General features: G+C 46.8%; 4 protein-coding genes and 1 long non-coding RNA gene across 8 annotated transcripts; 2 read left to right on the top strand and 3 right to left on the bottom strand.

Moving 5' to 3' along the window:
• Nucleotides 1-630: 630 nt before the first annotated feature.
• LOC121190992 (histone H2B 3-like) lies at nucleotides 631-1,740 on the bottom strand. The gene has a single exon (XM_041052036.1). The coding sequence runs from the start codon at nucleotides 1,708-1,710 to the stop codon at nucleotides 1,342-1,344; it is 369 nt and encodes a 122-aa protein (XP_040907970.1). The 5' UTR covers nucleotides 1,711-1,740; the 3' UTR covers nucleotides 631-1,341.
• A 1,107-nt stretch (nucleotides 1,741-2,847) lies between these two features.
• LOC121190997 lies at nucleotides 2,848-4,861 on the top strand. The gene is made up of 3 exons (XR_005895059.1): nucleotides 2,848-2,975; nucleotides 3,848-3,897; nucleotides 4,734-4,861. It is a non-coding gene; the product is annotated as an uncharacterized LOC121190997 (long non-coding RNA).
• On the bottom strand, nucleotides 3,199-7,256 carry LOC121190988 (cysteine-rich and transmembrane domain-containing protein 1-like). Of its 2 annotated transcripts, none has more exons than XM_041052031.1 (5): nucleotides 7,222-7,256; nucleotides 5,993-6,091; nucleotides 5,778-5,821; nucleotides 5,164-5,365; nucleotides 3,199-3,570 (listed from the first exon to the last, which is right to left on the bottom strand). In XM_041052031.1, exons 2-5 carry the CDS (start codon nucleotides 6,060-6,062, stop codon nucleotides 3,452-3,454), a joined length of 435 nt encoding a protein of 144 aa, XP_040907965.1. In that variant the 5' UTR covers nucleotides 6,063-6,091; nucleotides 7,222-7,256; the 3' UTR covers nucleotides 3,199-3,451. The 2 variants fall into 2 exon arrangements, with proteins under 2 accessions (XP_040907965.1, XP_040907964.1); XM_041052030.1 differs by lacking the exon at nucleotides 3,199-3,570 and adding an exon at nucleotides 4,773-4,915.
• An 878-nt stretch (nucleotides 7,257-8,134) lies between these two features.
• Nucleotides 8,135-19,439, bottom strand: apbb3 (amyloid beta (A4) precursor protein-binding, family B, member 3). 3 transcript variants are annotated; one of them, XM_041052026.1, is made up of 14 exons: nucleotides 19,384-19,439; nucleotides 17,574-17,655; nucleotides 15,085-15,248; nucleotides 14,929-14,984; nucleotides 14,353-14,401; nucleotides 13,780-13,929; nucleotides 13,454-13,581; nucleotides 13,098-13,103; nucleotides 12,793-12,907; nucleotides 11,995-12,076; nucleotides 11,833-11,916; nucleotides 11,207-11,322; nucleotides 10,942-11,121; nucleotides 8,135-10,348 (listed from the first exon to the last, which is right to left on the bottom strand). In XM_041052026.1, the coding sequence occupies exons 2-14, from the start codon at nucleotides 17,620-17,622 to the stop codon at nucleotides 10,094-10,096; spliced, it is 1,434 nt and encodes a 477-aa protein (XP_040907960.1). In that variant the 5' UTR covers nucleotides 17,623-17,655; nucleotides 19,384-19,439; the 3' UTR covers nucleotides 8,135-10,093. The 3 variants fall into 3 exon arrangements, with proteins under 3 accessions (XP_040907960.1, XP_040907958.1, XP_040907961.1); XM_041052024.1 differs by having other exon boundaries at nucleotides 14,929-14,987; XM_041052027.1 differs by lacking the exon at nucleotides 13,098-13,103 and having other exon boundaries at nucleotides 14,929-14,987.
• sra1 (steroid receptor RNA activator 1) lies at nucleotides 18,549-21,343 on the top strand. Its single transcript, XM_041052029.1, has 6 exons — nucleotides 18,549-18,966; nucleotides 19,796-19,906; nucleotides 20,034-20,120; nucleotides 20,240-20,400; nucleotides 20,575-20,683; nucleotides 20,778-21,343. The coding sequence occupies exons 1-6, from the start codon at nucleotides 18,942-18,944 to the stop codon at nucleotides 20,969-20,971; spliced, it is 687 nt and encodes a 228-aa protein (XP_040907963.1). The 5' UTR covers nucleotides 18,549-18,941; the 3' UTR covers nucleotides 20,972-21,343.
• Nucleotides 21,344-22,955: the final 1,612 nt, after the last annotated feature.

The following is a 22,955-nucleotide window of genomic DNA, read 5'->3' on the forward strand; positions in this document are numbered from 1 at the left end:
TATAATGTATAAATTAGATGAGATTATATTAACTGTAGAAAAACTGTGCTTTCTTAATAAAAACTCAAACAGTTCCACAAGCACACCCACTGCCCTGTCCTTTGAGCAAACTGCCCAGTTCCAAGCACACCCTCTTTACCAACGAAGCCCCAAACACCCCATGGTAGAACCTGCACATCTCATGAATGGACCAGAACTATTCCAATGTTTCACAACACAATATATAAGTGAAGATCACGTAGGTTTACAATCAGCCACGCCAAATAACAAACATGGTCTTCTGTTATTATGATGATGATGAATAATCCACTTTATCATCACCACATCATCATCTGGTGCAGTCAAACACAAAAGTGCTATTTACCTAGCTCCATGTCAGACTCTGAGTCACATGAACCACTTCACTGCTTCATTCGGTACCGAAACCCTGTCATTGGTTTAGTTGTCTTGCAACAATGTAGCGTGGGTTCGATTCCCATCAGACGTGTCAGATAATATAGCCTATGTATTTAATATATACATTTAATATATGTATTTCATTGTGTCAGCTTGAAACCATACAAACATGTAGTATAGTCAAACATGTGCATGAACCAATAAATGACACATCTTGACTGCACTTCATTTTATTGACCACTAGATGTTCTAGAGAGACACAGGCCCTCAGAGAGAGACACAGGACCTCAGAGAGAGACACAGGACCTCAGAGAGAGACACAGGCCCTCAGAGAGAGACACAGGACCTCAGAGAGAGACTCTGACACAGCTGGTGAGTCAGTATCATCTCCGTCCTGTCGCCTGTAATGTTTAGATTGTGAAATATTCAAACTGAACAGTATTTTCTCTAATATTCTGATAAACATTTCTTATCATCAGTGAAACTGTGGTTCACACGGTGCAGAGTGGGACACTGAGCCGGCTTCTTCTCCTCTTCCTGCATCTTCTTACTTCACAAGCAGCTGGAAAGAAGCGGCTCAAAGATCATGTGGTAACATTTCACAGTCTGTGTAAAGAAAAATCTGATGTGAAGTGAGAATGTTAGGCTCTGATCAGCTTCTGATCCCTTTAATAAGAACATCTGTTCACTATCTTTCCAAATCCAAACCTTAAAGACGTCACCGTCTGAAATTATTCTAATTACCGCTTAAGTCGTTTCCCTGTCACGTCAGAAACACTGCGCATGCTCAGTGATTTCAGGTTCACTCATCAGTCACGTGACAAACTGAAGCGCAAGTGAAAACAGTTGGACATGAACAAAGCTTCTGGAGGAAGGAGCGCAGCTCTCGCAGCGGGAGTGGGTGGCCCTGAAAAGGGCCTTTGTTTGGTTCAGAGTAAACACACTTTACTTGGAGCTGGTGTACTTGGTCACGGCCTTGGTTCCCTCGGACACGGCGTGCTTGGCCAGCTCACCGGGCAGCAGGAGACGGACAGCGGTCTGGATCTCCCTGGAGGTGATGGTGGAGCGCTTGTTGTAGTGAGCGAGGCGGGAAGCTTCGCCGGCGATGCGCTCGAAGATGTCGCTCACGAAGGAATTCATGATCAGCATGGCCTTGGAGGAGATGCCGGTGTCGGGGTGCACCTGTTTCAGGACCTTGTACACGTAGATGGCATAGCTCTCCTTCCTGGTCTTCCTCTTCTTCTTGCCGGTCTTAGTGACTTTGGACACGGCCTTCTTCGAGCCTTTCTTGGGCGCTTTGACTGGATCGGGCATGTTCGCAGGGTGCGGATCTTCACAGAACTGAGGAGCTCAGCGCTGCAGGGACGAGCTTTATATTTTCTCGCATGCAAATGTCGCTGCGCTGTTGCTCGCGCATGATTGGCTGCTTTGTTGCGCGCAAGACTGAGCATGCGCCGTGGCAAGAGGTCGCTGTAAACTAGAATTTGCGGTTTGAACGGTTAGAACACTGAAAGCGGGCGCAGGGAGAGCGGTTACCGTCATAACCGGGTTTGTTGTGTGAAATCAGACCGGTTTATCAGGCAGCATCTGATCGGCCTGGTGTCACACTGACATCAGGCCGTTTTCATGATATAAATATCAACGAAATAAAGACTATAAACCCGCATCTGCTCTGCCCGAGGGGGTAACACGAACAACAGAAGACCTGAGAGTGAAGGTTTCATGTAAAACAAAAAGTGAATCTTTGTTTTATATTTCACTGGACTCACGGCATCAAGTGATCACAGTCACACAGGTCAACAGAACAATGATCAGCAGCTCTGAGTGTTTCACACTGCTGCATCTCATCCAGTAAAAAAGCTTCCACGTGTTTAAACAACAATAACCAACAATCACTACAACAGTTACAAACATGTTGGATCCATATTCTCTGCAGACTGTGATCAAACAGCTGTTTGCTCCTGTGCTCTGTCTCCTATCACATCTGTAACCTGCTGAGGACACAGTGTCCACTCACTGTTCTGGGATCTGAATGCTGTCCTTCTAACATCGTCCACTTCCTGTGTGTATCATGTTCTATATGCTGCATGTCCTCCTCCTCTTCTCCTACATTCCCAGCTGGCCTACCTTCCTCCTCTCACCCAGCCCGGCCCTCAGCAGGAGGGAGCCGGGTGTCTGCTGATCTGGGGTCAGACTCTGGGTCTCTGTAAAAAGCTCTGAGACCATTTTGCCTGTGGATGCAGCTGTAGAAATAACACTGAACTTTCCATGTATAAGGTGAACAATATGGGTCCAAGCACAGAACCCTGGTGAACTCCATGACTAACTCTGGTATAAATGGAGGAATCATCATTAACATGAACAAACTGGAATCTATCTGACAGAAATGATTTGAACCAACCTGGTTCCTTTAATCCTAATGACATGTTCCAATCTTTCCAACAGGATCAGTGGTGTCAAATGCAGCACTGAGAGCCAGTAGGACGAGTCCACTGTCTGATGCTTTGACCAGTTGAAGTTCCTTCCTCTGACGAACCAGTTGTGACTGGGAACCATTTGGGATTCCACTCACTGCTGAGGTACGTAGAGTCGGTCGCTCAGTTCTTTTATATTTGGTCCATAGGGTGCAAAGTGAGAGGCTTCTCCAGGAAACAGTTCACATTATCAAACAGGCTCAACATTAAATTACAGCATTTTTCTTTTTTTCATCGTTTTATTCGAATGATTGATTTCTTTCTTTCTGGGCTCTGGGAAAGTTTAACACATATCAAACCTCCAGGGATTAAAAGTTGAAAACAGAGAGAATGCGTGTTATCTGCTGTCAGAGGAGTTTTACAGACGCCGCTCTCGCAGCGGGGGCTGCCAGGAAAATGCCTTTTGAACCACAGATTTTATGTTGCAGTAGTACGAGTGGCCACCAGGGGGCACCAACAGACTCAGATCAGTTCTATTGTTACATGAACCATGATTTAAATCATCCTAGTTTCCCAGTGCTGGTGTCCTCACGACGCCCCTGCTGCATGATGGGAGATTCATGAAGGTCAGAGTTGAAAGGTCAGCAGAAGTGAGAGGTCATCATGTCCCAGAGGCAGCAGCAGCACAGAGCGGCTGAACAGGCTGCGAGACACGACTCCTCAGCTCCACCACCCTGATCCTGCTGCTCCACCACGAACACTGACAGAGAGGGGGACAGGGTCAGGAGGACAGGGTCAGGATGATGTCCACAAAAAAATACATCTATAAACAGTCACATTATACATGAGCTGAAAATGTGGAGGTCTGGTGTCAACAAATGTGGAACTGTAAGGAACATCTGCCGTTTGTTTTTGTATCTTCCTTGTTAGCTTAGCTACAAACATACAAACATACGTCTCTCACTCACTTTTACTCTGTTTGTGTTTCGGATGCTGTTTCTGATCATGTTTGTTTTATGACGTTTGTTTTGTTGCAGCTGTGAAAACAAGTCTCCACTTCCTGCTGCCCCATCGCGTTGTTGCCACGGTAACGTAAGTCCATGAATTTGGGGGTGGAGCACTGAAGGGAGGGGCGTGTTTGTTTTGCTGTTGCGTACTCCACCTTTAATTCCAGTTATTTGATTTAATCATTGTGTCATAATTATATAATATTTCAAATATAAATGTGAAAAAAGTCTAATTTTTAATGTTTATAAGAAAGAAATCAAATTGCTATTACAAGTTTGTAAGAATTTTTATAAAGTCAAAAGATGAAAGTTATAATATTTTGGATAACAAGTCGAAGTATTTGTAGCTGTAATATTGTAAGTAAGTGCTAACGGGAAACAGGGATTATTGTTGTGTGCTTCACTCCATATTCATTCATTCATTCATTCGTTTTTTGATATTTTTCCATTAAAAATAATTCCAGCGTCTAAAAATCTTTGTTGTGTTAAAGACGCGTCACAGCAGAAATGAAGCTTTTTATTGAGCTCATCATCACAACACAAACACAAACACACACATTTCCACATGAAAACATGAACCAGTAACAGTCGTGGACGGATGACTTCACAGGCCTGCAGGCCGTCGGCCCCCGGGGGCCCAGGGCTCAGAGGTTTGAAGTGACTGTTAACGCTTCTTGTTGGGAAGAAAGAGAAGGGCCGACGACACCTCTGCTGGTCCCGCTCCTCTGGTGGGGGGTCAGAGGGTCGGGGGGGCCCGGGGGAGATCTGGGGGGTCGGGTTCCCGTGTCCTTACAGTCGCCCATGTTTACAGTAGAAATGTAAACAGGCTCCAGTCAGAAAACTGAACCTTCACAGACTCCAGGGGACAGTTCACTTTTTAAAACAGGGCTTCATTTTCTTCGTTTCCCGGGAGCAGCTAGCGTCGTCACGCCAGCCCCGCTGCATGATGGGAGACTCAGTGAAGGTGAAGGTCAGGAACAGAAGAGCAGTCGGACGTCATCATGTCCCAGAGGCAGCAGCAGCACAGAGCGGCTGAACAGGCCGCGAGACACGACTCCTCAGCTCCACCACCCTGATTCTGCTGCTCCACCACGAACACTGACAGAGAGGGAGGGGCCACCGACCACAGAGCTTAGTTCACAGGCAGTGAGTCTGATACGGCGCCACTCAGCGTGCGGCTGTTTGACTTTTAAAGCTAAATCTTTGGACTTTTCTGTTCCAGTGGTTTAACAGTTTCTAATGTTTCTAATGTTTCTATTTTTCTCTTCATCCTCTGCTCTTCACCCTTTATTGTTTTCTGTTTTCATGTATTTGTTCTTATCGTGCGACTCTGACCTTTGACCTACCTGTGTGTTTAGGTGGCTCTCCGTACGGCCTCGAGCTATCCCAGTGGCAGGGGGCCCCAGGGGGCCCGCTCTGGTATCCCTGGTACCCAGGTTGAGTCATGTAAGCGCTCGGGGGCCCCATCGGTCCTGGTGGTACAGATGGCCCTGGGGACCCGTGGTAGTAAGAGTGGTCTCCTCCACCTGCGTAGGTCTGAGGGAAGGTCTGGAGAGAAGATGGATGTGGTTGCCATAGTAACACTGATGGTTATGTGACACAGACTAAAACCTTTATAAATTTAAACTTAGAACAAACTCAGTCTGAGCTGAACGCTGCGGCGCCATCGTGACGAGATGTGACACCACAAAACGTTTCAACAAACTTTACAGCCTTCAAATTAAATCACAGGCGAACACGGTTAAACTGTGAAGCCCTGAACCTGCAGCCGTGGACCCGACGTGATCCAGGACCCGACGAGATCCAGGACCCGACGAGATCCAGGACCCGATGAGATCCAGGACCCGACGAGATCCAGGACCCGACCTGATCCAGGACCCGACCTGATCCAGGACCTGACTTCATCTTTTAAAATCGTTTTTCTGATGTGGTTAATGTGTGAGCAGTGCATGCTGGGTACCTGGTATGATGAGCCAGGGAAAGCGGCAGGCTGAGAGCTGAGAGCTGTAAAGACACAACGAGAGGTCACATGATCAGAACAACACAACGAACAGTGAAACTGAGCTGAGAGTGAATGAATAATTCTGTTGTCTCACAGGAATAAAACCGTAATAAAACAACTAATGAATAAATTCACAACATTACAAGAATGAAATGTTGACATGTGACTCAGACCTGGGGGGTAGCCGGGGCCCGAGGGTCCCTCAGGGAAATGAGGACGGTACGGAGGAGGCTGTTCACTCATCTGGACTGATGGATGATGAACGGATGAATCTAAGAGGAAAAGCTGAGCTGATGAAAATAGTTCAAACTTTTTCTTTTACATTTAATTTCTATTATTGAAATATTAACACACACACACACACACACACACACACACACACACACACACACAGCTGTTCTCAGATCAGCTGTTGCCGGCTGGTTCCCGTGGTTTGGAATGAACTGGTTCCTGTTCAGGATCAGACCTGAGACCTGATGCTTCAGATCCACTCTGTTTTTCAGCTGTTTGACCAAACTGTCGTTAATTATGTGTCAGAGCTGCAGGAGAAGAGTCATCATCATCATCATCATCATCATCATCGTTTTGTTCAGTGACTGAATCTTTTTCAGTTTACTGACGGAGGAAATGATGACGTGATGCTGAAAACAGCTGAGCTCCGCAGTTTTCCTTCTTAATGTGAGAAACAATTGTTCATGAAATGTACAGTCACGTGACATGTTCATTCATTCGTTCATTCATTCATTCTCTGCTTCAGGTTTGTGTGAATCGTTTCCACTGAGGGACCCGTCTAATGTCTGGTCAGCTGCTTTCATACCAACTCTAATCTAATACAGCGGTTTCCATGACAACCGCAGTGCGACTCACTGTTTATTGTTGACTCGTTTTTTTCCGTCAAACAGACGTTTTGTTTGTTTTGAGAAAACAGTAAACTGGTTTCCAGTTAAACCAGTTTTCTGCTGTAACGTCTGCGCCCTCAAACTGTCACGTGGTCACGAGGAAACTAATTTATTATTTTTGCTGATATTAATTGATTGATTGATTGATTGGAAAAGAGTCTGAGCTGATGAATGACGCCGTTAGTTGTTGATAAACAAACATGTTTAGGCAGTAAACAAATGTCAGACAGTCTTTACCACGTGAAACTCAGAACTTTAAATGGCAGTTTTTTCAGTGAAGTTTGGAACGTGTCTCTCACGCATCGCATCGCGTCTTTTACAGATTCAGATCATTTGATTCGGTTTTTTGTCAAACGTCCAAAATCCAGAAAGACCAGTCCTGGTCCTGGTCCCGGTCCCGGTCCAGGTAACGACAGAACGGTAACATCACTTTAAATGAACGGATGTTTAAAATGCAGAATTTTTGAACGGAGTTTGGAGCGTGTGATGGATTCTGAACTTACCTCACGGCTGAAGACGAACTCTGTCCCTGTCTCTGTCTCCCGATTGACTGATGGGTGGACTGAGCAGGAGGAAAGTGCTGGCGGAGGCAGGAGGACAGGGTGAGGGACGCCTCCCACCCTGCTCCTGACCCTCCCCTCTCCAACCCCCCCGCCCCCATACATTTTCCTTCGTTCATTGATCCACTGAAAGATCCTGAGACCTGATCAAAGTGATCAGTTATTGATCCTTTTGATTTATTTATTTATCTTTCCGTTACTGTTTTTCTCATCCATGTGTTTCACCGTTAAAATGTTCGTGTAATAATTCGCTTTCCAACGATTAATCGGTTGTTCACTCATCCATAAGAGTCCACAGACAGTCAGGGTCCTCCGGGTCAGATCCAGGACCGTGTGAGTCCTGACCCCCTTACCTGGCGCCCCGAGGTGTTTTTCTGTCACCTGATGCAGGAAGTCAAACAGCCCCCAGCGTTTAGACTCCAAACCAGTTTGGACTGAAACTGAAAACACACAGTGACAAACGTGTGCTGGTCTTTAAACGTTTGAACAGAGTCTTTGTGGTTGAGCAGAACCTGTGAGACCGGATCAGACCTGCGCTTCAGACCTTCTCCTCTTCTGTTGGACCCACACCTGGACTGAACCAGGGTGAATGGACTCAGGTACTTTCAGCTGATGCTTTTGTTACTGAGAGTCTCTGACGTTCCACAGATCAGCTGGGATTAATAATGAATGACTGAATGAATGAATGAACCTGTGTCTCAGTGAGGTCCAGGAGTCAGACCCGGTCTCTGAGCCCCCACTGGTCTGATGTGGTCTGGATTGTGTTTATGAATGAAGGTTTCACAGATGTTCAGCATCTGTACGTGATTTCAATGATCAGAGAGAGAAAAATCTTTTCAGCCTTTATTTAGTTTGGTTCATTTCTACATGACATCATTGATTCCTGTTGGAGCCGGGGTCAGAGGTCAGAGGTCAGGGTCAGGGGGTCGGACTTTGGACTGAACATGTTTCTGATACACTCAAACCTCCGACTGATATTTTCCTACAGACATTTAACGCACTAAAGCTTCTATCTACAGGTGCTTCGGCCAATCAGGAGGCAGCTGAGGGTTGTACCTGTTCGTTCAGCAACATCAAACCTTCACACGTGTTTTCATGCTCACACGTGCACGACAGCGGGAAAGTTCCCGCTCTTCAAGAAATCGTTTCCAGGACATTTTCAATGACTTTCCATGCTGTCATTGTCCCTGACATGCAAACTGCAGGTCGCCAAAATCCCATTTAAATAAATGTAGGTTTGTTTGTGGTGCGTTTACTGACCTTCTCAGGAGGCGTTTAGGAGCTGTCAGTGTTGCTGCAGCGTATCATCAAATGGATCCTGCTCGTTAAAGCACTTTGAATAGCTTCTGTACGACGGAGCATCAGGCCACGGTTCAGACAGAAAAACTGAGATAATTCATTCAGAATATTCGAGACGTTCCTGAAGAACGTTCAGGAACGATGGATTTTCCTTTTCTCTCATTTTTCTTTCTTTTGTTTTCAACACTCAGGTTTGATTCTTGAATAAAGAAAAATGATTGAGAATAAATCAATTTTCAAAACGTTCCGACTGTTTGTCATGTTACAGACGCTGTTATTACTGTTGTTATTACACTGGGTTTTTATTAGCATGTTGAAATATTCCGATTTTATGGATCAGATTTGACTTTATTCTCGTGTTGAAGCGTCTTCTCGTTTTTTCTGTTCCAGCTTCGTGTCTTCGCTGACGCGGCTCCTCTGATGCTCTGTCACTACGAAATGTTCTGTGTGAATAAAGATCTTTGTCCCTATAGAAACTGTTAGCCTGTGAACAGCTGTAACCATGGAAACCTGCGACATCACCACCTCCCATCATGTGACCTGAACATGGAGAAATAAACAGGTAAGGTTTCCAGTGTTTGCTCTCGTGGCCTCTCGGTCTGAGTCTCATTGCAGCTCGAAAACGTTTCTAACTTACTACACACGAAGCTTGAAGCGAAAAGGACAGGACATGAATCGGACGCTGACGTCCAGGACGGATGACGCTGTTCTCCTCTGTCTCATCTCTAAGGGAAATCAGGACACAAACCCTCCTGGTTGGTTGAGGTTTGTGTTAAAGGTTCTTTAAGGTTCTTTACTATGAAGATGCTGTTTAAGTTATATCAGCTAAAGCTAAGTCAGATCTTTCGATACGATTTGTTTATCGTTTGTTATTTACTTTTCAGAAACGGGTAAATAATCACATCCCTGTTTTCTTATTCATCCCTTTCAATTTGGATTTTTGTCCTTTAATAGAGAAAAGTTTTTTAACACCCGTTTCTGAAATGAAAATGGACCCAGCGCTCAGTCCTCCGCTTTAACATTTAACTATGCTCCAATTATCCTGAGTCATACAATATAACAGTTCTCTCTTTTAGTTCTGGATAAAATGATCCTCCACAGATCTCAGCTGAGGAGGTGATCAGGTGTTGGTGGAGGTCTCGACTGACTTGTTGCTCATCAGTCCTCGGATGTTTGGATCCAGTGGCTGTTGGTTCTTCCTGGTCCACATCAGTGTCCTAAAACGTCAGCTGACATTCAGGCTGTTCGACCTCGGCGACAAGTTCAGACACGCGTGTTTCAGGTCCAACAAACAGGAGACGAGGCGACTGTGGCAAGTGTCGGCGTCGCTGGTGATGTGAAGGCGACAGAATCAGCCAGTCGGACCACCAGAGCCATGAGTTCAGCCAATCAGATGCTGGTCTGGATCATGTCCTCGCTGTCATGGTCTTGGTGAATATGTCTTAGCCCTGGAGGACAGGAGACCACTCGGAGACCAAGCTCTGCTGATGCATGGCTCTGACGTTCCCTCTCGGCATTAGGAGGTTGCAGTCTGTTTGTTGCGAAAGGTTTCGAAGAACGCCAACATCCCCTTCCTCACGCTGCCGCTGCCGCCCTTCGTTATCCTCGGCGTCATCACGGTGGAGATGCCGCTGCCATGGTAACGGGATGTAAGAGGAGGGAAGGCGGCGCCATCCATGGAGTTGGCCCGTTTGACCTTTGAGGGGTTCGCACGCCACGACTTGGACCTTGGAGGAGGAGTCTGGGCCACCAGACATTTCTGATACTGGACCTGATGGAGAGGAAAGGAGCATTACAGCAACCATCAGTGTCAATCAGAGCCGAGACCAAACCCCGGACCCAGGGCTCAGAATCCAGTCTGTCACAGAAACACTCACACATCACGTCATGTGAAGTAACCGTGACTAACACGTTAGCAAACAGCTCCAGGCTCCACATCCAGCAGACAACAGAAAGAAAACAGGATCATCACAACAAACTGCGCAATTCGTCCGTCTTCTCTGCAGGGACACAGGAGTGTTGATCTCAGTCCAGGCCTCTGTCCTCTACCTCAGCAGGTAGAGGACAGAAGCTGTTAGCTTTTATTTTGCAAATACTGAGACTGAACCAGACAGGACCAAATCACAGGCTCCTTTCAATTGATGTTAACATAGAAAAAATATTCTAAACTCGCTGTCGCCTCAGAGCCTGTGACCTGTGATCAGAGGACGCAGAGCCATGGAAGCGTTTCAGTATCATGCAGGAAAACTGTCAGATTCCATTCATCAGGAGTGTTTGCCTCCACCTACAGGTCAGACAGAGAACTGCAGGTCCTCCACACTGAGCACAGAGACAGTCAGACAGACAGACAGACACGTGTCTCACCATACACGCAGCTTGGACGGCCTCAGAGATGATTCCTGCATCCGGTTCACACCAGAACACGTGACACTCGAAGCGCTGCGTGCCGCCGTCGACGATCACGGCAAAGGTGTGGCTATCATGGCCGACGCCCAGAAAGGTGAGGAAACGTACCTGGCACTCCCAGAATGGCTCCTCCCCTTCCTGTCAGGATCAAGTAAGACAGGTTAAACGGAGCTGTCGTGACCTTTGACCGGCAGATAAACACTGTTTCATGCTTAAAGGCTACCTCTCCCTTCCACAGCGACAGGACGTTATCGGTGACGTGGATCACGGTCGGCTCCCAGTCGTCTCTGTCTGTGGAGTTCATGATGCTCTCGATCGCTCTGTTCAGCACCTCCATACCTGTGACACACAAACACACCTTCATTCAAACACCAGCAGCTGCAGCGACAGTCCACAGTTACACAGCTGCATCTGTTAAAGACACAGTCCTTTACATTTCAGTCCTGGTTGACTCGGTGACCCCTGGTGGTCAGTGGAGGTAACAGCAGGTGTGTTGGGGGTTCACTCAGACTGGTCAAACTCCAGCGTTTGGAAGATTAACACCAATTTAACACAAATTTCATTTGAACACAAACTGATAGTTAATGAATGAATACAGTAATTGACAAACCAGCCTGTGGACCTGAACCATCAGCTGGCACACCTGGTTTCATTAGCTGCCTGCACCTGATGAAGTAAAGCTTAAAAAAACTCCCACCATGCCTCTGGTATAGAATTACATCACTCGTTAGCGTGATCAAAATGATTAACCGTGAGTTGGTTTACAGTGTGTACATTGACGGAACAAACAGAGGTGAATGTTGGTGCGTTCAGGTGTGTTCAGGTGTAACAGGTGTGTTTCTGTGCTACCCATGGCTCTGGACACCGGCAGGTTACCGATGTACTGGACCTCAAACTTCTGGACCTGCTGCCGCACCGCCTCCAGGAATTCAACTGAAACAACAACACGTAAACATTAAGGACCAATCAGAGAGCAGCAGGTGATCTCAGAGAACAGGGCAGGTGAATTACCTTGCCTGGGCAGGTCTTCAGGTGAGATACTCTCCATCGTCAGAGAGTGAGACGGCCTCATCAGCGCCTTCTCTGACATCATCTACAGAAAAGACAGAAAAGTGAGAACATCCAGAGAACATCCAGAGAACATCCAGAGAACATCCGTGGCTTCCTGATCCAGAGCCGAGCTCACTGGCTCCTGAACAGCAGGCTCAGTGTTAGGCCTGACTTACTGCAGGAGGAAACGGTGCGTTTACTGACAGCATGGAAAAGGTAACTACACCAAACTGAAGTTTATATGCATCAAATTCACCAAGAGCTTATTTTCACATGATGTGGGTTTGTTATCACAGGTAAATCATGTAAAGGGTGGGGTTGGTTTTGTATCTGTATCTTTTTCATTCTATTAATAACAGTAAGAATCACATCGGTGGCCTGTACAATAACATGTGGCTCTTTTTATTCTTTAATTACACAGTTATTGGTTATTACTCAATAAAAAAGGTTGTTTACACCATTTCCAGTTCAGTTTAGTTTCCTGGTCCAGTACCTGTAACAAAAACACCTCCCAGTTGTTCCTGATTGTACCTGATTCATACACTAACTCTGTAAATCACAGGCCGGATCATAAAGTTTCACCAAAACGCCGCGATGTGTCCAACATTTTGGTTTCTGACCAGATTCCTGTGAGACTAATGACATTCCCATCAGCCTTGTGTTTATTGTTGATTAGCTAATGTTAGCATGCTAACAGACTGAACTAAGATGGGGAACATGGGGGACGATGCGGCTGAGACCCTGCAGAGACTCACTGACCTTGGAGCACATCTCATGCAGAGCTGTGGCGATGGCTTTGGCCGGAGTGTCGCAGCGAAACACATGACACTTCAGCACACAGCTGTCCTTATCTCCCGCCACAAAGGCAAAGTCCCTGAACGCACCACACACACACACACACAGTGGTCACATGGTTGTGGATAACTAGCCGACGGGCAGGTGATCATGTGATCAACAGGTTAAGTCAGTAAATGACCCTGACGTATAGAGGAGGCTGTGAAGATGAGTGTAACTGTGTGTGTTCATGGTTCTGGGTGTGAAGAGGTAAAGGCAGAGTGGTTTACCTGTCCCTGCCCAGGTGAGGGGGTGGGGGGGGGGGGGCGTGTTAAGAAACAGAGAAAGTGACAGTGTTAGTGTTAGCTGACAGGTAAACAAACTGAAAGGTGAGTTTGATTTGAACACCTGAGTGTGTCTGCTGTTTACTGAGACACTTCTAACAAGAAACATCGTTAAACAAAGTTTGTTGCTTTGGTGTAATAATGTACGTTTTTAAAAAGTCACACGTTAATAAGAATAACATGAAGAACACGTTTGTGTCGCAGCAGCAGCTGCTGTGAAAATCCTGCTGATGATTGTGTGAAGGTGAGATCAGGACAGGTGCACAGGTGCACAGGTGGACAGGTGGGTCTGACCGGCTCACCTGCCGTTGTTGCAGCCCACCCCCCAGACACGGATGTTGATGATTGGCTGACAGTGGAGGGGGGTGTGGTCTAAAGGGTCCAACAGGGTCAGAGTGTCTTTCTTCAGAACCAGCATCATCTCCCGACCCTGCACGCAGACAGACAGGTGGGTAGAGCAGACAACCAAAGCCAGGTCTGACCGTCTGATCGGGTTTAAACGGGATTCTAATGTCTAAACCAGATCCGAAGTCTGAACAGGTTCTATGTTTAAACCAGATCCTGACAGTTTGAACAGGTTTAAATAAAACATTCACCAGTTTAACCCAGTTCACATCCACATTCTCACCTCCCCCCAGGCTCCCAGTCTGTCTCTCTGCTCAGGGCTGCTGCAGTGAGACAGCTGCTGGATGACATTACTGACAGCGAGACTGCTGCGACCAGGAGACAGGTCCTCCTCCTCAACCTGCAGCCAGCCAAGTGAACGCACCGCAAAGCACTGACAGACAGGTGGAGAGTGAGACAGAGATTGGATTAAGCGATCAGTGAGAAACCAGGACACAGAGAGACAGACACAGAGAAAGACAGATTAAATCAGATTACTGCTAGAGAGAGACAGAGAGAGATTAGCGTAGAGTAGACGAGTGGAACAGAGCAGACTAACAGCTGAGAATCAAAGAAGAATGTCGCGTCACTCACTTCATTCACTTTATGTCTTTTATCAGTTTGAGAGTTTCACAGCTGATGGACACAAATAAAATGACACAATAAACTGGCACTGTTTTATTTTAACTCCCCTTTTTAAGCACATTTTATCGTATATAACATGAGTAAGGTAGCCATTTTATTTAGTCTCTAAACCAAGAGCAGCTTCATCGTCATTGTCATCATCATCATCATCATTGTTTTTATTATGTCATACCTTGGAGTCAGGGTCGTGGTTGGTGAGATAATCTTCATGCCATGAAGACCTGAGAGAGCAGACAAAACTCAGTATGGAAGGTCCTCACAAACCTGTAGAATAACAGGGACCTGTGTGTGTGTGTGTGTGTGTGTGTGTGTGCTTGCATTACTACCTTTGTGAGGACAAATTTCAGTTTTGAGCCATCATGAGGATATTTTTGAATGGTGAGGACATTTTGTCCAGTCCTTCATAGGGCTGTTGGAGGGCTGAGCCCTGGTTTGAGTGCTACGAGCGTCGCAGGGGCATTACATATTTAAAATCTTTAAAAACGCTCTTGTTTATAATCCTATAAAAAGATTAAAACTACTCTTTTAAAAGAAAAGTCGTTCAGATAAAAGGAATAGACACACACACACACACACACACACACATATATATATTTAAATATCTGTTAAAAAAATGGATTTAAAAGGTACCACAGACACAATCGACGGGACGGGATAAAAAAGTCTACCCTGAGGATGAAGCGGTAGAGAATGGACAGTTAAGGTGAGACAGGGTGCCAATGAGTGCAGAGAGACTAATGTGTGTTACCTGTCCTCGGGCACTCCACCTGTCTGTCTGCTGGAGCTCTGCTGTCCTGCGTCCTCCTGCTAAGACACAGCAGCACAGGAGAAAATAAACTGCCTGAGCTAGTCAGAGCTAACTCAGCTAACCCAGACTGCCTGGGTTCAGTTACTAGGTTCTAACCTGTGTGTGAAGTGGCTGGGGCGTCCCAGTGAGGCGGGGGTGTTGCCACTGGGTGGCGCCGGTGGGAACGTGCCAGTAGTACGTTCCTGTGGAGTCTTTGATGGTTCTCCAGCCGGAGGGAAGGTCTGGGTCCAGCAGCAAGTTTTGGTCTGTCCAGATGTTGTCTGCAGAGACACAGAAACTGTCAACATCTGTCCTCCATTCTGAGCAATGTGAAAATGTCACTCACGGCTACGGCGAGCCCCCCCTACAGGCTGCACTGTTCATTACACCACAATATGAACGAGCATCGTCCTCATCATTTATCTGCCGACAGGTCACACCAGCATCTGCAGCGGTTAAATCCCTTAGTAATGGTTTTCTGCCCCATGTTACCTGAGCAGGTTTAAACTGTGGGAGGTAAGCAAAGACACTGAGAGGTGAGAGGGACAGGTGAATACAGGTGTGATCGTTGTTCTACAGACACCTGTTTATAGAAAAGGACTCACGTTGTAACTTTAAAGCTGACGTTGCTGTAAAACTGTTTTTATGTGATCTGTGGTTAATCTGCGCACTGCTATTCAAATGTGCTGAAACTTTATTCATTGTTAAACTCAAACGTCCATCAGACTGACACAGACGTGCTGTTGAGGACAAGTGGACACAGTGATTACATCTGTAACCAGCTTTTGTCCAATCAGCTGGCAGTCTGAAATGGCGAGAGATGAGCTGATTGGTCAGGAGACATCAGTCATTCAGCTAAATTTAGAGCAACTGAGATTGTGTTCAGCTAATAATAACACGATCGACAAAACAACATGTCAGCAGAAAAATACCGTTAAAAAATCAGCCGTCCTCCTCGTCCTCGCTTACTCTGCAGGTTTCTTCCTGCAGTGAAGGTGACTTTAAGCTGACACACTGCTGGCACACGAGCCACATGTTAATGCAATCATCAATACAAATAAACAAAATGAATAAATATAAATAAATGAATGAATCCGGGAATTTAGAGGTTGATTCTTGTGTCAGCCTAAAAGGATGAGTTGGGTTAATGGGAGAAAATAACCTGCTGTGTTCTCTGAGACCGAGAGTCATGCTCTTTATTCACAGACTATGTCCAGGAACGTCCAGGATCCAACACATCCATGGCTACAGCGTGAGCCCTGCTGTTTCATCCTGTTGTTGTTGGATCAGCTGTGATCAGCAGTGAACCCATGGATGAACAGACACCTGTGTGATGGCGACAGTAACCACCACACATCGTCTCCGCTAACCACTCCAACATCTCTGTCTCAGATCTGTGGTTGGACAGGAACGTTTGGACATCAGTGTTGCATCATGAGAAGAGGGAACGACAGAAATCACAGGTCAAACTGCTGAACGGGAAGAGAGGAAAGAGGAGAAGAAACCGAAGACGATCTGAATAATTAATAAGGCTTCAAAGACACAAAACGCTGAATCAGCTCATTGAGAGACGATATGACGGGGGGGGTCTCAGCTTCAGATCTAGAGACCATACTGAGCTGGACATCAGACAGCCCTGATCTGAAGGTAAAACATGAAATACTTTGATTAAAATGGAACAAACAGAGTGACAGTCAGTATTTTTTCTTTTTTCTTGGATTCTCACGAATTTATTTAAAACTCATCACAGCAGCTTTCAGAAACTTAACCACGTAGTCGTCTAACAACATGAAGCCAAAGTGCATCACTCCACTGATCCTCCGATTTAACATCAACCCACTTTTTCAAACAGATTGATAGAAAATAAAATTGCCTTATATTTGGGCTTAGCTCTCTCACAGTTTACATCTCTGAAACACAAACTTTTCATCAGGTGTGTGTGTGTGTGTGTGTGTGTGTGTGTGTGTGTGTGTGTGTGTGTGTGTGTGTGTTTTGTACTTCTATCTTAGTGTGGTCCAGTTTTATCGTTTTCCACAATGAGACCATGTGACCGATGAAAGGTGTCCAGCGACCTATCACACGGTCAGAGAGCTCTAACAGAATGTCTGCTAAGCCCCACCCCTCCTTAGCTGCGGTTCCTAACCTGTCAGTCATTCCATTGTGGAGCATCACGTGCACAGTTCACCGTGGTAACAAACTCAGCCTTACCATCAAAATTCATGGTATTTTTAGCACAATGGGTTTTGAATTCAGACGTAAACAAAACCAGCTTCTTATTTTAAGTCAGTGACTGTCACAGGCAGATTTAATCAAATGTTGCTAACTAGCTAATTAAGCTAACACTAGCTCCATGAACACGGCTGTGTCTGAAGTCACTGTTTAACAACCGAAGTTCTAACATGAAGAAAAATAAAAGCTGTTAGGATGAGGAGTAACCAGCTCATCTGAGCGCGTGTGAGATCAGTGTGTGTGTGTGTGTGTGTGTGTGTGTGTGTCTGTGTCTGTGTCTGTGTGTGTGTGTGTGTGTGTGTGTGTGTCTGTGTGTGTGTGTGTGTGTGTGTGTGTGTGTGTGTGTGTATGTGTGTCTGTGTGTGTGTGTGTCTTACCATCATAGTTGACTATGATGATGGCCAACATGTAATCCTTGCCCATCATGGCTCCACCCTCTAATGCGTGTGCTGCAATCAGCTGATCACACACACACACACACACACACACACACACACACACACACACACACAGGCCCAGATGACAGACGTTAAAGCCTCCTCCTGCTCGTCTCTCTTTCTCCCTCTGTCTGTCTGTCTGTGTCAGTGTCTCTTGTCCCTCTGTCCGTTCCTCTCTCAGACGACACCATCAGTCTTCTTCTTCTTCTCCGTTATTTTCTCTCCATCCCGGCATTTGCACTCTCTCTCTCTCCTCTCATCCGTCCCTCCTCTCTCTGGCTCGTCCTCTCTCCCTTTCCTCTCTGTCTGATGAAGGATGCTGTTTTCCTCCTCCTCTTCCTCCCTCCCTCCTCCCTCCCCTCTGTCCTCCTCCTGCTGATGTCACCTGCCCCTCCCTCTCTGATTCTGTGCCTTCACTGTAAAAACATAACATTAAAAACATTTTCATATCAAAGATTTTCACAGTTTTACCAGTGAAATCATTTTGTTGATGTTTAAATCAGAGCAGCTGTACAGAATTCACCAATCAGAGTCCAGAGCTTCTGTATGAAGCTAAATGACCACAGAGACCCGTGGTAGGGCCTGGTCTGGTATGATGCATGAAGACAGACAGAGACGTCCTGAAGGCTGGACCAACACGTGTCTGTGGAGGCTTCAGGGTCGTCTTCTCAGATTACACACAGACAGTAACACAACTGTAAGAACAAAGGAAGGACTTCCTCCCCCATGTTTTACCTGACGCTCTCCGGAGGTCCGACTATGCTAGATGACGTCATAGCAGGTGTGACACAATGGCCACGTGTCCCGGAAATGTTTAGACGGTAGGAAACACGTAAAGCTCGAGAACAATAAAGGAAATCAGAAAACGTCCCCTTCAAAGTTAAAGAGCACCTACATGCTCAAACAAAAGGAGCCCAAACGCATGGCTGTAAACATTCTGGGAGTGATGTTTAAACTCGTCTTCACTCATGTACAAGATACAAGAATTAAAATAGTCAGCAGGTGGCGATAATGCTCCGTCTGGGTGAAACTGGTCGTTAAAACGAAGAAGAAGAAGCAGCAGCAGCAGAAGAAGAAGAAGAAGAAGAAGAAGAAGGTTTTATTTTGATTGTCGGCGGAAGTTATTTAGTTTGGTGTCGTGTCGTTGACACGGATTAATTTCATTTAACGTTAATAGAAACCCGCAACGTTCACATCCCAGCGTTTCCTCAAACCATTAACGTCGTCGTAACTCTTCAGGTTAGCCGTTAGCTTAGCTTCCTCACCGCGAAGAAGAAGCTCCAGTTATTTGCCACGGTGGAATCCAACATGGAGGACATGTACGTTAAACCAGGTGAGAGTTTACATTCGCCGTCCAGCTCAGGTGATTATTAAAGGAAATGCTAATGAAGTCTTGAATGAGTTTCTGCCAGGTGAGGCAGAGAGTAAACTGCACTGAGGAAAGGGAGCGACGAACTGCTTTCAAAAATCTGCCAAATTAACGTTTCCTTAAGCCCTTAGGCAAGAAGTGAGCACTTTGTAAATATAAGTCACGGCGTTTACGAGTTGATCGTGCGTTGTTTTTAGTTCGGCATAGGAATAATTTACCAAACAGCAGTTATTCAGGTAAAACAGAGGGTGTTACAGCAACTCCAGCGTTACATCGGAACATCCAGCCTGTGTGTGATGCAGTATTTACTGAACTGGGCCATGTGAAGTCATTTTGAATGAAAAAGCAGCCAAAAATTCAATGGAGTTTGGTTGGACTCACATGATGCCGTAGTTAAACCGTGTTCTGTGATCCAGGTAGATCCAGGTGAAGTTAGTGCGCAGCTTTACTGAGTCTCACTGTCGCTGTTGCATGATTTCACTCCTCGTGTCTTTATCTTTAATCTTTGCTGCCACAGGAGGGATTTTTGATTTGGTTGTGTGTGGAGCTGCGTCGTAAACTTTCCCTCAGGGACAGTGAAGTGTATCATCCTATCTCACCTTTACTGCTCTGGAAAGTGGTGATGAGATTTTTTCACTAGTTTATGAAATAGAAGATTAATCAGTTATGACAAACATCATTAGATGATATTCATCTGTTCGTCTCACTCATAAAGAACAAAGAAGAAAACTGTTTCTCAAAGTGTTGAACTACTCCTTTAACTAAACCAAACACCTGTGGGTGTGTTGCCAAGGTAACCAGGAGCGGGGCTGGAACGACCCCCCACAGTTCTCGTACGGCCTTCAGATGGCCCGCGGACCACAGAGGAACCTCCTGAACAAGCGAGCGGCTCCGCCTGCTCCAGGTAAGAAAGCACACCTGTGTGATTCTGTCTGTGGAGCCACGGCTCAGAACAAACTGAAAACTAAATGAGATAAAGATGGAACGTCACCTTTAACACCTCAGGCATCTTGTCTCAAACTGGTTATCAGGTGCAGAAACCCCACGCCCTGCCCCTCCCTCCACCTCCCCCCTGGGTCCACCCCTGTGTGGTGTAGCCCCGCCCCCTCTACACCCAGGTAAGAAACAGGTTTGTTATAAGGAAGCCACCCAGGAGCGCTGCTGTCGCCATGATTGGCAGAACAACCTAATCTAATGTCTGTTTTATAATTTTTAAGTGTCTCTGAACTCATCACAGCTCATCCTCCACCTGGTGGCGTGGCCACGCCCCCACCTCCTTCAGGACCAATGAGAAGTCAGAGGAAGGCAGATAGCAGCCAATCGGAGAGTGAGCCTGATGTGGAGGCCGTGGTGTTGGTGTTGAAGCGAGCGCTGGCTGCCTGCAGACACACCGTGAAAGTGAGTTTCCATCCAGAAACAGGAAGTCTGATGCACAGTGTTCGTACGAGTACAGTCAGGTGACAGGTAGTGAACAGGAAGTGATCCAGAACCGGGTCTGACTCTGTATCAGGTCTTTTCAGATGTCCACAGGACAGAGTTTGACTGACCGTGTGACCCTTGACCTGTCTGCAGGATCAGGTGTGTAATGATGTGGCGAAGAGGCTGCGGCTCCTGGAGGACAGCTGGAGGTCAGGTAGACTGAGCCTATCTGTCAGGAGACGCATGGACGCCCTGGCTCAAGGTAAGCTGTCTCATCACACACCTGTCACCTGTCGCTGTCATGTCTTTCTGTCCCCTGTGACCTGGCTCAGTGCCCTCACCTGTCTGTCTCTCAGAGCTGCAGTCAGGTCACTGGGATTTGGCTGATGAGATCCATCGCTCTCTGATGGTTGATCATGTGACCGAGGTCAGCCAATGGATGGTCGGTGTCAAACGACTCATCGCTGAGACCCGGAAGCTGAGTCCAGAGCTCCTAGAACCACTTCAGAACCCTGCAGAACCAGTCCAGGACCCAGTCTCCCAGTCCTGACTCTAAATCCTGCAGGATTCTCCAGCAGGTTTCTTTCTTCTCTTGACAAACTTTGACTCTTTTAACCAAAACTAGGAGCTGGTGGCAATAATCCTCACATTCACACTTCAGCAGAGGGTCAAAGGTCAGAACTCCAGGGTCAGGTTGGTGGTCAAGGGGTTGCTCGGGGCGGGACTGTGCATCTGGACTCTGGACTCTCATGAAGTGATGTTTGAGCTCAGACTCTCAGCAGGAACAGTTCAGCTCAGTTCACAGGCTCAGACTGGGAGGACGAGGAGGACGAGGAGGACATGGAGGACGAGCCGGTTGATCAGGAACAAACTGTTGTTTCTTGTCATGATGTGGAAATAAATCTTCTGATGTTTGAGTGTCTTTGATTCTCTGAGTATTTTCCTTTGTCATGGTTCAGGTGTCATCAGGGACCCAGAGAGACCTGATCCCAGCCTGCAAACCCCCAGTCCACTTTCATAACACGTGGACATCGAAGCTTTGACCAGTTAGTTTATGTTTCTGTGTCGCTGACTTTCAGGTGATAGATGTTCTGCTCTGTTCTGCACAGAATCTGTTCCTGTGCAGCTGAAGTTTATCCTGATTCTTTCTCTCCTCTCAGTTTAGATGTTTCAGGTGTGAACGTGTGACTCGACCTGCATGTTCTACCTGAGCCTGTGTGGGTTCTCCGGGTTCTCCAGCTTCCTCCCACAATCCCCAAAACATGCACATCAGGTTACCTGCTGTGTGTGTGTGTGTGTGTGTGTACCCTCCTCTCTCTGAGCAGGTTCCTGCAGTGTGGAGATGTGACCAGCAGGAGGCAGCAGAGGACAGGAGACACCTCACACTGATACCAGAGAGAGTGTGTGTGTGTGTTTCCGTCCTCATCTCTTCCATCTGTTGACCTCATGACCTGATGCGGTTTTAACCGTAGACACGCCTGCACACGCTGCGGCGCCATGACTCATCACAGCCTCGCTGAGAAAAGCCCGGTTCCATCAGCTCATACGGGTGAAGATGTCCTCGGTGTCTCTGGACACTTGGTGCAGATCATGTTTGGTGACTGATGAACGGTGACGTCACCTCCGTCTGACGTCCAGAGACTCGGACAGAGACACTGATCCTTCTCTTTCCACACAGTTCGATTGAGTTGAACTTTGTGTGTGTGTGTGTGTGTTGGGGGGGGCTGACATCAGGTTGTTGACCACAGGTGGGACACAGATGTCTGTGTCAGGTGCACAGCTGGACGAAGAACAGGCTGCGTGCTTACAGCAATGACGTGTCATCAGTACCGAGCAATGTCACGAAATCTGTCTGTAAAACGTCTTCTACCTGAGGACCTCTGTCCTTCAGAGCTAACCAATCAGAGGCCACCACAGCCCAGTGCTCCCAGTCTGGACTGGCTTCAGTCGGGTGCAACAGGAAGCAGCTTCCACACATTAAACACTAACACACGTGTGGCCTGAACGTCAACCACGGAACCGTTACTGCACGAAGGAGCTGGAACTGCTCCGAAGACAACGGAAATCTGAAGAGCGTCAAAGTCCAGCAGCTGATGAAGATCATGTGACGTGACTGAAACGTCCAGGATGCTGGTTCACACCGTGTCTGTATCGAACTCCGCAGCCTGTAGGAGGCGCTAACAGCCTACAGGAGCGTTGGATGGTCTGAACTCTGCTGACCAATCAGATCGGCCTCACTCCTCCTCCTCTCTCCAGGGAGGAGGAGGAGGAGGAAGAGCCTCAAAAAGAGGAAACCAAGCAGAAAAGATGAGTGACAGAAAGACAGAAATTCGTCCCCTCGGAGACAAACCAACCTAAAAATAGAAAGAAAGAAAAGAAAGAGGCGGAGAGAGGTCGTCCCTCCGGCCTCAGGTCACAGAGACGGAAGGAGGAAGAAACAACAGAACGAGAGCTGCATCAGTCAATGAGCCGATCGATCACCTGGACTCTAACCTGTCAGAGGACAATGAAAAATGTCCATCAGAGTTTCCCAG

Source organism: Toxotes jaculatrix, chromosome 12 (assembly GCF_017976425.1).
Source record: "Toxotes jaculatrix isolate fToxJac2 chromosome 12, fToxJac2.pri, whole genome shotgun sequence".
Taxonomy (NCBI): Eukaryota; Metazoa; Chordata; class Actinopteri; family Toxotidae; genus Toxotes; species Toxotes jaculatrix.

Bases quoted from the DNA above. Each gene is read 5' to 3' on its own strand.
- apbb3 (XM_041052024.1), bottom strand. From the start codon at position 17,622: ATGATGGGCAAGGATTACATGTTGGCCATCATCATAGTCAACTATGAT. The intron at 13,930-14,352 runs GTATGACATAAT...CCTGTCTGTCAG, and splicing joins ACCACGACCCTGACTCCAAG to TGCTTTGCGGTGCGTTCACT. The intron at 11,122-11,206 runs GTAGCCTTTAAG...TGATCCTGACAG, and splicing joins TGTCGCTGTGGAAGGGAGAG to GAAGGGGAGGAGCCATTCTG.
- LOC121190988 (XM_041052030.1), bottom strand. From the start codon at position 6,062: ATGAGTGAACAGCCTCCTCCGTACCGTCCTCATTTCCCTGAGGGACCC. The intron at 5,822-5,992 runs GTCTGAGTCACA...GTGTCTTTACAG, and splicing joins GGGCCCCGGCTACCCCCCAG to CTCTCAGCTCTCAGCCTGCC. The intron at 5,366-5,777 runs GTACCCAGCATG...TCTTCTCTCCAG, and splicing joins TCCCTGGCTCATCATACCAG to ACCTTCCCTCAGACCTACGC.
- LOC121190992 (XM_041052036.1), bottom strand. From the start codon at position 1,710: ATGCCCGATCCAGTCAAAGCGCCCAAGAAAGGCTCGAAGAAGGCCGTG.
- sra1 (XM_041052029.1), top strand. From the start codon at position 18,942: ATGGAGGACATGTACGTTAAACCAG. The intron at 18,967-19,795 runs GTGAGAGTTTAC...TGTGTTGCCAAG, and splicing joins GGACATGTACGTTAAACCAG to GTAACCAGGAGCGGGGCTGG. The intron at 20,121-20,239 runs GTAAGAAACAGG...AACTCATCACAG, and splicing joins CCCGCCCCCTCTACACCCAG to CTCATCCTCCACCTGGTGGC.